At 39.3% G+C, this 18,178-nt stretch overlaps 1 protein-coding gene and 1 long non-coding RNA gene across 2 annotated transcripts in view; both read right to left on the bottom strand.

Annotated features, from left to right (window-relative positions):
* The window catches only part of ZNF573 (zinc finger protein 573), a 70,194-nt gene that overhangs the window by 17,489 nt on the left and 34,527 nt on the right, over positions 1–18,178 (bottom strand). Inside the window, 1 exon segment of the mRNA XM_034638440.1 lies at positions 13,387–15,116. Coding sequence (XP_034494331.1) covers positions 13,387–15,116 — 1,730 coding nt within the window.
* Positions 2,994–11,008, bottom strand: LOC109488687. The gene is made up of 4 exons (XR_004618993.1): positions 10,991–11,008; positions 6,018–6,097; positions 4,206–4,726; positions 2,994–3,997 (listed from the first exon to the last, which is right to left on the bottom strand). It is a non-coding gene; the product is annotated as an uncharacterized LOC109488687 (long non-coding RNA).

Raw genomic sequence — 18,178 nt, forward strand, 5'->3', positions numbered from 1 at the left:
ATATCCTATTAGTTTTACTTTCCATCTAAAAAAATTAGAAGGAAAACTGTGATATAAAAGTCACAGCACAGGGGCGCCTGGGTGGCACAGCAGTTAAGCATCTGCCTTCGGCTCAGGGCGTGATCCCGGCGTTCTGGGATCGAGCCCCACGTCAGGCTCCTCCGCTGGGAGCCTGCCTCCCTCTCCCACTCCCCCTGCTTGTGTTCCCTCTCTTGCTGGCTGTCTCTCTGTCAAATAAGTAAATAAAATCTTAAAAAAAAAAAAAAGTCACAGCACAAAATCCACTTATTACCCCAGATATTCCATAGAATTGGTATGTTTTGTTTATATCCTGACTGTTGCTATAGATACACTGGTGTGTCTTTCCTGTATTCACAAAGTAGGTCACCTAAATCTCTCCACTGGTCTTCACCACACACTGCCTTACAATTATTTCTATTCAGATTTTACCTCATTTTAGATAATAAGTTTTTAAAGGAAGCAACTATGGCTATCCAGGATTGTAATATTCCAAAGCCAAAAATTTCTAGGTCTAGAATTTTGTAGGCCCTTAACAGAAGTCTGATTTTTTTAAACCACAGAATTCCATTTCTAGGAAATTTTTAAAGGAAATAACTATAGAAGTATGTAGGGCATGTGCACAATGATGCTCACTGGAGAATAATTTTTGATAACCAAAAATTAAAAACATAACTTTCTCACAGAAGCCAACAGGTTAAATATATTATGGTCTGCAATATGGTGACATAATATGGCTTCATTAATAATCCACAGAAAATGATGGAAAACAATATTAACTCAGTGAAGAAGACAGGTTTTAAAAGGTATGAATAATGTAGGAGGTGATATTCTGTTGAAATTAAGAACACAGGCTCTATTGTCAGACTTCTAGGAATTGAAAATAAGCTTTAAGCTGTGAGGGTTAATAATACCTCAGTGCCTCTGTTTATTACAAAATCAGCAAAGAAAGGTTAAGAAAATTACCTACTATGTATGACTGTTTTGAAGAATAAACAAGACAACCTATATAAACACTAAAAAATATAAGATGGCTGATATAAATTATTTATCACTACTGAAAATGAAAGTCATTACACGATGCCTTTCCTTAATCCATTATTATACATGGAAATTAATTCTGCTGCATTATGTTTTTCTCATAGAAAATTTGTGCTTCTTGGGCTTTCTCTTTACTTTTAAAAACTTCAGTTCTTATCTTTGAGAAAATATAATTCTCCTTAATAAAATCATTAGTAACGAGAGAGAGAAATAGAGAGATTACCAGACAGGAAAAGACATTATGTCCCTTTCCTCACTTCCAGCAGCTATGTAAACACACACAAGCGGATTTATGATGCTGAATGGAGTTCTTGCTCTCTATGGCTGCTGGGGACTGATAAAGGGTATATATTAAGTATATATATATATGTATATATCATATATACACACACACATATATATAATATATATCTACACCTATAATCACGATGTGATAAAATGCAATCTTAACAAATGAGTGACTCTTATTCTGCATAATAGGGGGATTTATATTACAATCTTTATTTTCTGTTATAAAAACTAACTTTGGAAATATTATTTGTACTTCCCAGACACCTAGAATTGGAATTTAGTGCGATTTTCTCTGAAAGTAACCTTAAATCTGTAAATTATTAATTATGATCAGCACAGTTTTGACTTGCTCTGATTCCGATCTGGAGCAGTACACAGGCAACGTGGTGGTCTCCTGTATTGATGCCAAACTTACTGCAGACACCCAATGGGCATGGTGCACTACAGTACAGATCTCCTGGGCTCAAGTGATCCTTCCTGCCACAGCCTCCCAAGTAGCTGGGACTACAGGCACATGCCACTGCTTAAATTATTAATTATGAAAGGATGTATTATTTAGTAATTTGGTGCCACAATAAGATTTTGAACAACATTCCTAACATCTAAAAGGTGAAAAATGAATGTTCTTCAAAGGAGATCCCTGGCCATTTCCTCCTCCCTAACAAACAGAGGTACAAGGAAACCCATGATTGGGCTAGATTTCTTTTTCAAACTAAGAGTTGAACTCTGTCTCTTTTATTTCACCAATTATGTTTGACAAAAACAAAGCCACACAGAAATCTTAACACATAAATGGGAAACACATACACTAAAATACTAAAAGTGATTATTTTCAGACAGTGAGATTTTCTTCTTACATTTCTTAGAATATTAATTTCTTTTGCAATAAGTCTGCATTAATTCTATTATAATAAACACAACATAAAGATATTCAAAAGTATTTAAAATATTTAAGTCACTCTATGGCAGAGGCTGTATTTTCCTCATTTAAAAAAATCTATACTGGGATGCCTGGGTGGCTCAGTCAGTTAAGTGTTTGCCTTCGGCTCAGGTCATGATCCCAGGTTCCTGGGACTGAGTCCTGCATTGAGCTCCTTGCTCACTGGAAGCCTGCTCTCCCTCTGCCTGCTGCTCCCCCTGCTTGTACTCTCTCTCTCTCTCTGACAAATAAATAAATAAAATCTTTTTAAAAAATTAAAATTAAAAAAATTTAAAACTCTGTACATACTAGGCTTGCTTGCCATCAAAAATCAGTGATTGAAACAACTACCACTTACCTGTTCTTTAACAGCCTTTAGTCGTATTACACGGATATAATCAGATACATTTCATTATAAAGATTTTTCCATTAACAGAAGGGAAATGGCCTTTGCAGATTAAGGAGAATATGTATGTAAAATAGGCAGAAAAGTTTTATGAGTACACAGAAGCTGTCCAATAAATATGACTACATACCTTCCATTCTTTTCTGAAAAACCAATTAAAATATCATTCTGGATACAATCCTCCCAAAAGGGTTTTACAAAATTCTATTTTTAAAAATGAACTTCATATATAATTTAAATTTTTCTCTTTTTCTAGATTTTATTTATTTGAGAAAGAGAGCATGCACGCACACCAGCAGGCGGTGCAGCAAAGGGGGAGGAAGAAGCAGACCCTCTGCTGTGTAGGGAGCCTGACATGGGGCTCAATCCCAGGACTCTGAAATCATGACCTGAGCTGAAGGCAGACGCTGAACCAACTGAGCCACCCAGGCACCCCTAAAATTTTCTTGAATACTATATCCACAAACAAAGATGGTTGCATTAGATAAGTCTCTTTCCTTATAATAACTAATTCTTATAAACAGAAATCGCATCATCTGCATAATATTCTCTCATTGATGTCATGAGCTTTCCCAACCATTCCCATTATCTTGATCACTAATTTTGTGCAAAATGGTCCCAATGTATAACAATTTTTGATTCTAGATAAAACCAAGTGTAAATTTTTTGAGTTATGTACACCCCTGGAAAATGAGTGTTTCCAAATATATGCAACAATTATCTACACAATTTCAGGGAGCTGTGGTTCCCTCTACACTCACAAATACAAAGGACCCCTGTTAAGAAATCCTGGTCTTGGACACTTGAACTCTGACTCAGTCCTTTAACTTGTAAAAACACATCACAACCTCAAATTTTCATTGCTTCTTAACTACAGAAACCTGAAAGGGAATCATCAGTCGCCACAGTGCTGAGCATTTATGATCTGCCCTCCATGGCTACATCCGCTGTGACCTCATGCATATTAACCAGAATGAAGCAAGACTGTTCACACGTTGTTCTTTCCTTTAGGGTTCAAAGAATGCGGACATTCTCAAGTGTGTAAATGAACCCCAGAAAACTCCCGGGAGGGGCAGTCCCAGGAAGGAATACCATTCTTGGAGTCTATCCTACACGTTCCTAGAAGCCTGTCTCTGGGGTAATCATGATCTAAAATTCACATTCTAACAGCTGGTCTGTACCTTTTTACCAAAATCCTCCATGGAGGACTCAGTATATGGTTTCCCGCCAGGAGTCGCTTCTCTGTGGTAGTCATACGTGGCTGACAGGAAGGTGGAGGAAGCAGCAGCAAACCCAGAGCCACCAGTCTCAGAGCCACTCACCTAAGCTCAGATGAAGGACACGCACCTTATGTCTCCGTCACAAGAGGGCAACCGCGCACCTCTCCTAGTCTTACCACTGCACCCCAGTTCCGCCCCCCCCACACACTCTTCCCGTCTTTCTCACAAGGACACAAGCACCCTCCTCTGCGGCTCGAGCACCCACAGCCCTAAGGGGACCGGCACCCGAGCTCCTGACTCCCACTCTCACCTCCACTCGCCGTGCACGCGGGCTCCACGCTACGTCCGCACAGCCTTTTCCGCGGTGACCCACAAGGACGTCTTCCTCACACCGGGGCCACTCACGGGCGGAGCCCAACAAGGGACACGCAAAAAGAGCCCGAGGTCCCAGTCACCACGCGCACCGTTGGACACGGAGCGCAGGGTCGTAAAAGTCCCGAAGTAAAGCAACCAGCTCCGCGCCCGAGCCCCGGAGACTTCTGGGAGTGGCCGCGCGGTCCGGGCGTGCGCAAACGCAAATCACAGGCCTGCGGGAGGCGGGGACCTGAGGCGAAGGGCGCGTACAGCGGTTGTTCTTGCTGGGTGAAGGCGAGTCCGGCTGGTCCCGGACCAGGGAGTTTTGGGAAGGGGACTGCGGAGCCCTTCTCTTCGGAGGCCTTAGGCGTGTGTGTGAAGGTTCGCGCTGTAGAATCAGCGATGTGGCCCCGAGGACCATGGGTGCTTGCCAGGATGTGAGCATCTGAATGTGGGATGCTCAGTCTGTTGTGTCCCCTGAAATAAAGACAACCTGTTCAGTAATGTGTGTAAATGTTAACTTTTATAATAAACCACGGGGAAAGGTCTAGCGTGTCCAGTGAAGTGTTAAGTAAATGACTAACATAGTATTCAGGTGACGTTACATTCTTCATTCCATTGCGTTCTTCATCCTTAGAAACATTAAAGATGGACTGAATAATTAGAAGTGGCAAACAAAACAAAACCAAAAACCGATCTGAAGAAATATCTTTTAAGTATTTTTATTATTTTGGTTTAGGCTACAGATTTTCTAAACGGGAGAAATCCAAAGAGAGACACAGAGAGAGACAGAGAACCTTCACATAATCGTTATTTGCAAATCTTAATGGTTATTTATAAATATACAAAATATTTGAATAGTATAAGTAAATAAAACAAAAACAACAAATATGAATTTTGGGGAAATATTTATAGCAGATTAAATGGAGAAATAGGTATTAATTTAATGTCTTTCTCACTTAAAATATTGGTCAGTACCCTAAGCGAAGAAGGAACAAGGACTAAAAAATTAATCATTCACAAATATCAATAAAGTAGTCAAAAAACACAGTGAAGCCACAACCTACGAACTTCTTGATCAGGGGAGGAAAAGTAATTTTCCTTCTACCCTTCTGAGCAGCTGGCTGAGACCCCTGTAATAAAAGACAAGATTAACGGCAGAAAAACAGCTTATCAAAGTGGGCAGCAGGTATCACCTAGGAGAAATCTAAAACAAAAATAACTCAAATCGGCTTAGAATTCCAAATTATATAGCATCTTCAACAAAGAACAGTAAGTTTATAGGGAAATGACAGGACAAAGAAAGCAGTTTTAGGCTTCCAAGTGCAGCAAACTGTGGGAAGGTAAATATACAAGAGGAAACAAATGGTGTAGGGTTTGTTTGCAGATTCCTCTGATGCCCTCTCTCGGGTGAGTAGTCCGTCTCCTGCAAAATAATTTTTATTGCCTTTAGGCAGAAAAGGGGGAGTTCTTTCTGGGTTTGTAGCTCCTTAATTGCCTTCAGCTCAAAGTAACTTTAATGTCAAAGAAATGTATTTGGAGGTGACATATTCTGGTTTCTTTCAATCAATTCTCTCCTCCTTTAAATCAGTTCTTAGATTTATTGCTCATGAATCTCCTGAGTAATCCTGTACATCTACCGTTTCTAAAACCATTCTCAGCAGCCTCTTTCTCTTTGTTTTCTTTATATTTATTCATAGTCTACCACATTCTCTTCATTACCATTGGTCTCTTCTTTATATATCAGAAAAATATCATCATACATTACCTACTAGGTTTTCCCTGGAACTCTTGCTGGTCCTCAATAACTCTCCTCAACTAGGCAATAGGCCAGGAGGCATTTCTGTCCTTTGGATTGGTACAAAGGAAAGAGAGAAACAAAAATCAAAACTCTTAACTTTCACAACTGAGGACTAGGTGAAAGCCTACAAATATTATGCTCCCCTCAAGAACATTTAAGGTTATTTAATTTTCTGGAAGGTCTTGATGGCAAGAGAAGATTGTAAAGCATTACAGACAAGGTTCCTGCCCACACATTCTGCTCTGAGTGCCTAAATCCAAATGAGATATTAGAGGTTTATAGGTTTATTTTGTTAAAATATTTTATTTATTTATTTGATTGAAAGCACACGCAAGCAAGCATGCACAAGCAGGGGGAGTGGCAGGTAGAGGGAGAGGGAGAAGCAGGCTCCCCATTGAGCAGGGAGCCCAATGCATCCCCTTTAATCACAATTTTTTAAAATGTTATAATCGACTTTAAAAATTTCAGAATGTGGAACTCTTTCTTAAAGATGAGCTACACAGATTGACTTGCTTCTGAAAATGGGGGGGGGAACAAAGGGGTAAAAAGAAAGATCTCAATAAAAGAAGGGCAAACTAAAAATAAAGCAAGCAGAGGTGCCTGACTGGCTAGGTAGGTAGAGTGTGTGACTCTTGATCTGAGGGTGGTGAGTTGAAGCCCACACGTTGGGTATAGAGCTTAGTCAAAAAAAAAAAAAAAAAAAAAAACAGAAAGAAGGAAATAACAAGGATGAAGGCAGAAAGTAATTCAACAGAAAATAGAAAACAGAAAATAAAAAACAATAAAATACGACAAAATGTGCAAACTATTCCTACTGTATAACCTATATGTATCTTACCATTTACTGTGTGAACTGTTAATATAATGCCTAATTTGTTCAATTAAAAATACGAGGAGGGGCACCTGGGTGGCTCAGATGGTTAAGCATCTGCCTTCGGCTGAGGTCATGATTTCAGGGTCCTGGGATGGAGCCCTGTGTCAGGCTCCCTGCTCAGTGGGGAGTCTGTTTCTCCCTCTGCCTCTGCCGCTTCTCTCCGCTCATGCTCTCTCTCCCTCAAACGAATAAATAAAAATCTTAGAAAAAAAACCCTGAAAAAAATTAAAGGACAAATTATCAAGGAACTACATAATAGCAACTTTTAAGGGAGGATTGAAGTGGAAGCATTCTTTTTTTTTTTTTTAAATTCATTCATTGGTGTTTGAGATCTGCTTAATGTAGACACTCAAGGCTTGGGAGGAGTGGGGAGTGCTCAGGAACTGGACAGGCAGGTAAGGTGGGTCACAGGCTCACACCTGGCCCCAGGAGGGGATGCCAAGTGGTGGGGGCTGGCCCAGGCAGGTAGACCTACCAGGGGACCTGTAGGCCAGACCTTGAGAAGGTATCTAAGTCAGGTGCTGAGTGCCCAGGGCCAAAGCCTAGCCCAGGAAGGAAGGGTTTGGGCCTGATTGGGGGCTAGCAGAGCCTTGAGGCCTCCCTGAGCTGGGCTGGAACTCAAAGCATGTCTGCTGGTTGGACTCAGACAGCTTCTTGAGACAGATGTGGAGGCAGAGGTTCTCTTCCAGGTGGTCCAGACACAAGCTGCTCTGGTCCAACACCAAGCTGATGGCAGCATCTTCTGCTTCCCCGAGCCATCATCCTTGCCTTTCCCTCTCGCCTGCACAGGCTTGCCCGGATCCAGGTTGGGGTGTCATCTGGCTGGGGAGCCAAAAGGGCCTTACAATCATTGATGGGGTACCTGTTGCACCGACAGCAGCCACCTGGCAGTAGGTGGAGGTGCCAGGTTGAAAGTAAAGCTTTTTTTTTTTTAAGAGAACACACACGTGGGTACCAGGAGGGAGGGGCAGAGGGTTAGGGAGAGAGAATCTTAAGCAGGCTCCACACCCAGTGAGGAGACACACTTAAGGCTCATCTCAGGACTCTAGATCATGACCTGAGCCAAAATCAAGAGTCCAGCCTAACCACCTGAGCCACTCAAGAGCCCCTGAAATTGAAGAATTCTAACAATTATTGGTGTGTGGAAAACTGTTAAGTATCAATTGAATGTGGACTTTCTTTTTTTTTTTTTTTTNTTAAAGATTTTATTTATTTATTTGACAGAGATAGAGACAGCCAGCGAGAGAGGGAACACAAGCAGGGGGAGTGGGAGAGGAAAAAGCAGGCTCATAGTGGAGGAGCCTGACGTGGGGCCTCGATCCCACAACGCCGGGATCACGCCCTGAGCCGAAGGCAGACGCTTAACCGCTGTGCCACCCAGGCGCCCCTGAATGTGGACTTTCTTAAGTTAAAATGCTTGTTCTATTTCTATATTAGCAGCCTACAGAATCAAACGAGAGTGAAAATTTTCCAAAGTGATAAAAGAAAAAAAATGGATCAAGAAAGAATAGGTAAATGTGAAAGAAAACAAGAAATTAAGAGAAAAACATAGAAAGAACATGAGACAACTAAAAATGATTCATGTTTGTCAATAATCATTGGTAATTTAAGTGGATTAATTCCATTAAATATAAATTTAAAAATTAAGGAGGTCTCAATTTCATTATTGAGACTCCATTGCACAAAATAAAACTTTGGAGTTTTTTCTATTAAAAATATAAAAATAGGGGCACCTGGCTGGCTCAGGTGGAGCATGCCACTCTTGATCTTGGGGTTATGAGCTCAAGCCCCATTTAGGGTGTGGAGATTACTTAAAAAATATAATCTTCAAAAAAAATAAATAAAAATAAAAATGTAGGTGTAGGTGTTAAATGGGTCATATCTAAAGCTTAAGGAGAAAGGCAATGAAAAAGATGATAAAAATTATACCAGTTAAATACTTACAAAAGAAAGTTAACATAATTTTGGAGCAGACAAGATTAATTTGAAAGGATGACTATAGACTAAAAAAAACACTACATGTTGATAAAAGGTTTAATTCTCTAGAAAGATGCAACTTCTAAAATTGTATGTATCTTATTTTATATTCCAGTGACATATAAATAAAAAAATGGGTAAATCTATGAGGATCAATGGACAGTTTTGACATATAATTATTATCTTTAAATCAGATCTCCCTCAGTGATTAAAAGTTTAAACTGGCAAAAGTAATAATAGGGAAATTTTAATAGCCCACTGAAAACTACATGACAAAAAATGGATAACATTACTTTTAAAAATATTTATTTATTTATTTATTTAGTTGAGAGAGAGTGAGCTGGGGAAGGGCAGAGGGGGAGGGAGAAGGAAAGGGAGAGGAGAGATAATCTCAAGCTGACTCCACAATGAGCACAGAGCCCTGACATGGGGCTCAATCCCACAACCCTGAGATCTGGCCTGAGCCAAAACTGAGGTGGATGCTTAACCAACCAACTGAGCCACCCAGGTACCTGAACTTAATGAAGTCTCTGGATATAATTTCCAACTTATAGGAAAAATGAGGGACAAATCAACAAATCATACCAGGAGGAAATAAATCAAGAATGTGGGCACTCTAGACACGTTACCAAAAAATCAAAGACATAGGGATGGCCTGGGTGGTTCTGTCCGTTAAGTGTCTGCCTTCGGCTCAGATCATGATCCCAGGGTCCTGGGATGGAGCCCCATGTCTGAATCCCTGCTTAGTAGGGAGCCTGCTTCTCCCTCTCACCTTGCTTGTGCTCTCTCTCTCTCTCTGTCAAATAAATAAAATAAAAATCCTTAAGGGGCGCCTGGGTAGAGCAGTCATTAAGCATCTGCCTTCGGCTCAGGGCGTGATCCTGGCGTTCTGGGATTGCGCCCCACATCAGGCTCCTCCGCTGGGAGCCTGCTTCTTCCTCTCCCACTCCCCCTGCTTGTGTTCCCTCTCTCGCTGGCTGTCTCTCTGTCACATAAATAAATAAAATCTTAAAAAAAATCCTTAAAAAAAAATCAAAGACATAAAAAAGTACTACCTTAGAAAAGTAAAAAAAAAATCCCAAATGCAATATATTAACTTAGACTAGATACTGATTAAAAAAGAAATGTTTATATTACAAATTTAGGAAAAATCTTCAAAAGAATAATTTACTTTTTACTAGCCCATTAATTCCTACCTAATCTTAAATGTGAATAGAGAATATGAATTGTTGCTATTTTCATAATCTCTACACACCCTAAATTATATACTTATTTCCAGAATTATGTAAAATTTAATGAGTGGATTTAAGAAGCTGTCTGAAATTAAACTGATAAAATCTCACCCATAAAAACTATCAGCAACAGAACTAGTGATGAGAGTACCAGCTCATATTTATCGAACACAGGTTATAGGCCAGATAATCTTCCAAGGTTTTACAAGTATGACTTTAATTAATCTCCATAATAAAACTATCATGTATTCCTGATTAGCATTTTGCAAATGATGCCATGATAGATGATAAGTATCCTGGCCAATAACACACTGTCCATAAGTTGGTAGAATGGCAACGATGACAGGTAAGGTAACTGCTGTGGCTTAAAGGATTTCTGTATACATGACACGAACACGTTTATTATTAATTTTGGAGAGTTGAACAATGAGCAGTGTTGGCAGGTGTGGTGATTTAAAAATATGTCTGCAAATGTTTTGACACTTCCCCCTTCAAAAGGTGAAGCTGGATTCCTCTCCTGGTGAATGTGTGCTGGACTTGACCTATTTACTACTACGGAGGATGAGGCAGAAGGGACCGCCAAGACTAGATTATAGCAAGGATCACTTCTGAGAAAAGCCAATTATCCTGTTGCAAGGACACTCAAGCAGCACATGGAAAGGTCCCGCCAGAGAGGAAATACTTGCCAGGATGAACTTATGAGCCACAAAACTAAGGTGCCTTTGAAAGCAGATCCTCCAACCCCAGTCAATCCCTTCAAGATCTTCAATCCATGAGATACCTGGCACCAGAACTCCTTCGCATATCTGCTCCCAAATTCCTGACCCACAGAAACTGTGAGAAGCAGACATACTTACTCAGATTTTCAGGTAGCCTGGAATGCAGCAAGAGAAAAGCTTCAGTTTTTAAGGGTGCAGTTTCAAAGAATTTGTGGATACATTTTTAAAAACACAACCACTGGTCCTCTGAGTATAAATGGTTTACATTCTTACCACATGCAAAATACACTCAAGAAGTGCCAGAAGCCTTACTCACTTACAGCAGCAACCTCAAGTCCAGGATTTCCTCATGTAAATCAGGTCCCCTGTGGGTGAGGACGGCTTTCTCCTGACACTCTCTCTCTGTGCCGGCAGACAATGTGAGTGAGCCACCCGACCTGATCCTTCAGCCAGTGTCAAGCCTCCAGATGACTGAAATCTCATGAAAAACCCAATCCAGAAGCACTCAGCCAAGTCACTCCTGAATTTCTGACCCCCAGAAACTGTGAGAGTTGTTGTGATAAGCCATTAAGATTTGAGGTAATTTGTAACATGGCCATTATTACAGAAGGCTTTTAGCCATTCATTAAATTAACAAATTTTTTTAAAAAGATTTTGACAGAGAGAGAGAGTGGGCACTCTAGAGAGAGAGTGCAAGCAGGGGGAGTGGCAGAGGCAGAAGGAGGCTCCCCGCTGAGCAGGGAGCTAGATGTAGGGCCCAATCCCAGGACCCTGGGATCATGAGGGGAGCCAAAAGCAGACGCTTAACAGACTGAGCAACCCAGGCGCCCCCAAATTAACAAAGTTAATTGAAAATTCCATGCACGTTGTAGGCATGAAAAAATGGAGATTCCCATTTTTTTAAATGTCATTATTTTTTTAAAAAATTTTAATTCCAGTATAGTCAACATATTAGCTTCAGGTGTACAATATACTGATTCAACAATTCTATACATTACTCAGTGCTCATCATAAGTATTCTCTTAATCCCCTTCACCTATTTCACCCATCCTCCCCAGCCCCCAGAGTGATAACCATCAGTCTGTTCTCTATAGTTAAGAGTCTGTTTTTTGGCTTGTCTATTTTTATTTTATTTGTTTTGCTTCTTAAATTCCACTTGTGAGTGAAATCATACGGTATTGGTCTTTCTCTGACTTATTTCACTTAGCATTATAACCTCTAGATCTATCCGTGTTGTTGCAAACGGCAAGATTTCATTCTTTTTGATGGCATATATATCTTCTTTATCCATTCATTTATTGATGGACACTTGGGCTGCTTTCATAATTTGGCTATTGTATATAATGCTACAATAAATATAGGGGTGCATACATCTTTTCAAATTGGTGTTTTTGTATTCTTTGGATAAATATCCAGTAGTGGAATTAGTGGGCCCTGTGATAATTCAATTTTTAATTTTTTCAGGAACCTCCATTCTGTTTCCTTCAGTGGCTACATCAGTTTGCATTCCCCCCAACAGTGCAAGAGGGTTCCTTTTTCTCCGTATCTTTGCTAACACTGTTTCTTGTGTTGTTGATTTTAGCCATTTTGACAGGTGTGAGGTGATACCTCATCATGGTTTTGATTTGCATTTTCCTGATGATGAGTGATGTTGAGCATCTTTTTATGTGTCTGTTGGCCCTCTTATGTCTTCTTTGGAGAAATATTTGTTCACGTCTTCTGCCCATTTTTAAATTGGATTTTTTTTTTTTGGTGTTGAGTTGTGTAAGTTTTTAAATATTTTTTGGATACAACCCTTTATTGGGTGTCATTTGCAAATACATTCTCCAATTTTGTAGGTTGCCTTTTAGTTTTGTTGATTATTTCCTTTGCTGTGCAGAAGCTTTTTATTTTGATGTAGTCCCAGTAGTTTATTTTTGCTTTTGTTTCCCTTCCCTCAGGGGACCTATCTAGAAAAATGTTGCTATGACCGATGTCAGAGAAATTACTACCTGTGCTCTCTTCTAGACTTTTTATGGTTTTGGGTCTCACATTTAGGTTGTTAATCCATTTTGAGTTTATTTTTAGTGTATGGTGTAAGGAAGTGGTCCAGTTTTCCCAACAGCATTTGTGGAAGAGACTGTCTTTTTCCCATTGCATATTTTTGCCTCCTCTGTTGAAGCTTAATTGACCATATAATTGTGGGTTTATTTCTGGGCTATCTATTCTGTTCCATTGGTCCATGTGCCTATTTTTATGTCAGTACCACACTGTTTTGATTATTACATCTTTGTAGTATATCTTGAAATCTGGGATCGTGATACCTCGAGTTTTATTCTTTTTCAAGATTGCTTTGGCTATTCAGGGTTTAATTTGCTATTGTTTAAAAAGTCAAACATTCCATTAAAACAGAAGTGACATTGAAATCTTTATAAAGTGATAACAACCACATTATGAACTCTCTCATCTTGTGAAGACATATCTATAAAGACTAACATTCAATAATTTCTCACCAGTGTGAACTGCCTGATGTTAAAAAAGTCTGGGCCATGCCTAAAGGCATTGTCACATTCCTTATGTTCTTAGAGTTTCACATCTGTATGCATTCCCTGATGTGCTTTAAGGGCTGAACCATATCTGAAGGCTTTCCCACACTTCTTACACATGTAGGGTTTTTCACCAGTATGAATTCTCTCATGTTGAACAAGGTTTGAAGCACGACTGAAGGCCTTCCCACATTCCGTACAGTCATAGGGTTTCCCACCAGTATGAATTTTCTGATGTTGTGTAAGGTAGCCATACATTTTAAAGGACTTCCCACATTCCTTACATTCATAGGGTTTCTTATCAGCATGAATACTCTGATGTGCAGTAAGGTGTGAACTACGTCTAAAGGTCTTCCCACATTCCTTACATTTAAAAGGTTTCTCGTCAGTATGAATACTCTGGTGTAGGGTAAGGTTTCTATAGAAAGTAAAGGTTTTCCTACATATCTTACACTCATAGGGTTTCACACCAGTATGGATTTTCTGATGTTGATTAAGATATCCATGCAAGCTAAAGGTTTTACCACACTCTTTACATTCATAGGGTTTCTCACCAGTATGAGTTTTCTGATGTTGCACAAGGTTTGAGGCAGTACTATAGACCTTCCCACATTCCTTACATTCAAAAAGTTTCTTACCAGTATGAATACTCTGATGTCGAGTAAGATTTCTATACAAAGTAAAGGTTTTTTTACACTCCTTACATTCAAATTGTTTCACACCAATATGGACTTTCTGATGTTGATGAAGGTATCCATACAAGCTAAAGGCCTTTCCACATTCCTTACATTCATAGGGCTTCTCACCAGTGTGAGTTTTCTGATGTTGAAAAAGTTTTGAGCCAGTAGTATAGGACTTCCCACATTGCTTACATTCAAAAAGTTTCTCACCAGTGTGAATACGCTGATGGCGTGTAAGATTTCTATACAAAGTAAAGGTTTTCTTACATTCCTTACATTCATATGGTTTGCCAACTTTATGGATTCTCTGATGTAAAATAAGGTATGAGGCAGTGGTATAGCCCTTTCCACATTCTTTACATTCATATGGTTTTTTACCAGTATGAACACTCTGATGTATGGTAAGTTGGTGACCTCTTTTAAAGGCCTTGCCACATTTCTCACATACATAAGGTTTCTCATCAGTATGGATTTGCCCATGTTCAACAAGGTTTGAGCGCCTACTAAAAGCCTTCCCACATTCTTGACATTTATAGGGTTTCTCACCGGTATGAATTCTTTGATGAATTCTAAGGTGTCCACCTTGACTAAAGGCCTTCCCACATTCCTGACATTCATAAGGCCTCCTGCCAGTGTGGATTCTCTCATGCTGAACAATGTGTGAGGCATAAATAAAGGCCTTCCCACATTCCCTACATTCATAGGTTTTCTCACCAGTATGAAATCTCTGATGTACAGTAAGTTGATAACCACTTTTAAAGTTCTTTCCACATTCTGTACAATCATAGGGTTTCTCACCAGTATGAAATCTCTGATGTAGGGTAAGTTGATAACCACTACAAAAGTTCTTCCCACATTCCTTGCATTCATAGGGTCTTCTGCCAATATGAAACCTGTGATGTAGAATAAATTGATAGCCACTACTAAATTTCTTCTGACATTTCTTACATTCATAGAGTTTCTCACTGTTATATGTGCTCTGATGTTGTGTAGAAGACATATCTTTTTCATAAGTAGACATTTCTACATAGCTGATTACCTCACAATGTAAATCCAAATCTGAAACAAAAAAAACAACAAAAGAAATTTGTATTTCTTATACTAGAAAACATGGAACTTCTATGAAAGAAATATGAACCAACACTCATAATAAGTGAAGGGCTTACTAAATTGTAAAATATGGTTGTGAAATTTTTGAAAGGCCATGAGTTCAGAGATGTTTATGTGAATTTATGTGAGATAGTGAAGTTACTGAAATTTAGGTGTGGGCCAGAATTTTTGGCAAGTTTGTTATAAATCTGATATCCGGGTTCTATCACAGACTAACTAAATTAGAACTAAGAGGGAAAAAATCCCTGGCATCTCTATTTTGAATCTTTCTACCACTGATTGAAATGCAGATTAAAGGTTAAGAATTTATCCTAAGTTTCTCTAGTGTTTCTCTTTACTCTTGGAATATGATCCAAACCCCTTTCAGAGCATAGCAGGACTCCTTCTACCATGTCCAAACACTGCCCCCTTGGCCCCTACCTCCTTTCATGTTCTCTCTTTTCAGCACTTAGGATATAGTACAAACTTCTCTATCACTTGAAACTTTCCACAGACTGTTTCATCTGACAAGACTCCTTGGACCTGCACTTTGTAAGCTGATCCTTCTCATCCTTCAGTCTCAGGATAAATGTCCTATCCCTTGGAAAGGCTGCACCTGTTAACTCCATCTAAGTATACCCATGTCTCTCTTTTTACATTCTAGCTCTTCATTCCTTCCAACATCCCTTCATTTCCAATTATGATATCATTGGTTTCCTTATCTTATATTCTATTTACATTTCCCTAAACTTCCCCAAGAACAGACATGATCCTTCCTTTTTTCATCGCTGAATTACAATGTTCTGATTTATCACAGGTGCCAAATAATTGTTTTTACTTATCTTCAGTTGAGTTTTATTATTCCTCCTCCATTCTAAATATGCTAAATCTGTGTTGGTTCATATCCTTTTTCACATCCTCTCTTCCTTTCCTTTATTTTCAAGAACAGCCAGCCTTGTACTTCCCAGCATTTTGATGCCTTTTCAGACAATTCACAGGCATGTACTTGAATGAAATAAGAAATTCCTTCCATTTGGAGATGCTGGAGAGAAACAAGACATTAAAATGTGGAAGAAAGTCTTGGGATACCAGAGTGCCTGGAACTGTTAAGAGGAAATATCAGGGGCGCCTCGGTGGCTCAGTCGTTGGGCGTCTGCTCAGGGCGTGGTCCTGGCATTATGGGATCGAGCCCCGCATCAGGCTCCTCCACTGGGAGCCTGCTTCTTCCTCTCCCACTCCCCCTGCTTGGGTTCCCTTTCTCTCTGTCTCTCTCTCTGTCAAATAAATAAACGAGATCTTAAAAAAAAAAAGGAAATATCAGATATCAGCTGGAAGATGGCAATACAGATTCAGGAAAAGATTCAGGAGTTTCAGTGCAGAATGAGCGGGGCATGAGTCAAGGGTAAAGAGTATGTGACTCAATTGTGGAATGTGTGTAACAGGTGATATGATACATTCTCTGACCACAAAAAATAACACTGAAAATAATAGCAACATCAGAAAACAAAAAGCACTTTATCTAAAAAATTAAAGGCTCTCTGCTAATTAAATGCTAGGACAATAAATGTAGTGGACAGCCAGCAGCGGCAGGATGGATACCCACACAAACTTTGACTTGGATGTCAAGACTAATGATGACACATATACATCAGGAAGGTGTGAAAAGATTTATTACTTGTATAAGAAGGCTTCCTAGAAAGAGCAGAGTGGTTCCCAAATAGGTCTGAAAAAGACTTGAGAGACTTGGAAGACAATGACTTGGGGGGTTTTTTGTTAGTTAAGGTGTGGGGCAGGGCGGAGGGTTCCTGGGCATGGGGTTTGCATGGTTTGAACTTTCCACAGGCACCAAAGTAGGGAGCTCTCAGGCTTTTTATCTGCTTGCCCAAAGGTGGGGCAGAGAGGTGGGGTTTGAAAGCTGTCAGCAGTCAAAAATCAAAAACAGAGTCAGTATCTTTATGATACTGAGGAAATGAACAGTGAAACTAGAGAACTATAACCAGACAAAAAATGAAAATACTACATTTCAGAAGGTACAATATACAATCATAATGCCCAAAACGTTGTCACCTCAACACAAATAAAAAACAATTTCTGAAAACGTTTAGAAAAGCCAAAGGAAAGCAGAAAGTATAAAGATAAAAAAAATCCAGAATGTAATGAGTTTAGAAAAAGAAAATCAACACATAAATTCAAAAAGGTATCTCTTGGGGGCGCCTGGGTGGCTCAGTTGGTTAGCGTCCAACTCTTGATTTTGACTCAGGTCGTGATCTCAGGGTTGTGAGATCGAGCTGCCCTGCGTTGGGCTCGGAACTGGGCGTGGAGCCTGCTTAAGATTCTCTCTCCTGCTCCCTCTACCCCTCCCCCTCACACTCTCTAAGAAAACAAAAAAAACTCCCAAAACAAAACAAAACAAAAAAACCAAAAAGGTATCTCTTGGGGAAAAACTCAATGTGTGATGATACACTAGCTAAACTAATCAATAAAAGAGGGGAGAACAAATAATTAAGATATTATAAAAGTGAAAGACAAACATAGGAAAATATTGATCAAAAACAGTCCTACAAAGGACAAAATTCTGAAACAGGTTAATTTTCAGGAAATAGAAAAATGTCAAAAAGGCTAGTTGCAATATGCACCCTGATCATTTATACTGTCATCTCTAAATATCTACTATATGATCAGAGAATCCTTAAAGAAATGTTTAATTCCAAGAATGGGGCAGGGAAGATACAAGATAATTCTCACAAATCTTGGGCCAAACACGTAAGGAAAATTTAAAAGACTTTTGGTTTTGTTTTTGTTAAAAAACACATGCTTTTGACTATTAAGCTGTGTTTGGCCAACATTGTGAAAAAAAGGCAGAAAAAAAAAGATTATGTTGGATTAAACATATTAAGTAAATGAAAGATAGATAATGGAGGAATCAAACTGTTAGCTTAATTGAGTTTTAACATTCTAAAACTAATAGTGCAATTTAATACATGTTGCGTCTCTTGACAGAATATAAATAATCACCTATGTGATGTACTTCA

The sequence above is a fragment of the Ailuropoda melanoleuca genome, chromosome 12, assembly GCF_002007445.2.
Source record: "Ailuropoda melanoleuca isolate Jingjing chromosome 12, ASM200744v2, whole genome shotgun sequence".
Lineage (NCBI taxonomy): Eukaryota > Metazoa > Chordata > Mammalia > Carnivora > Ursidae > Ailuropoda > Ailuropoda melanoleuca.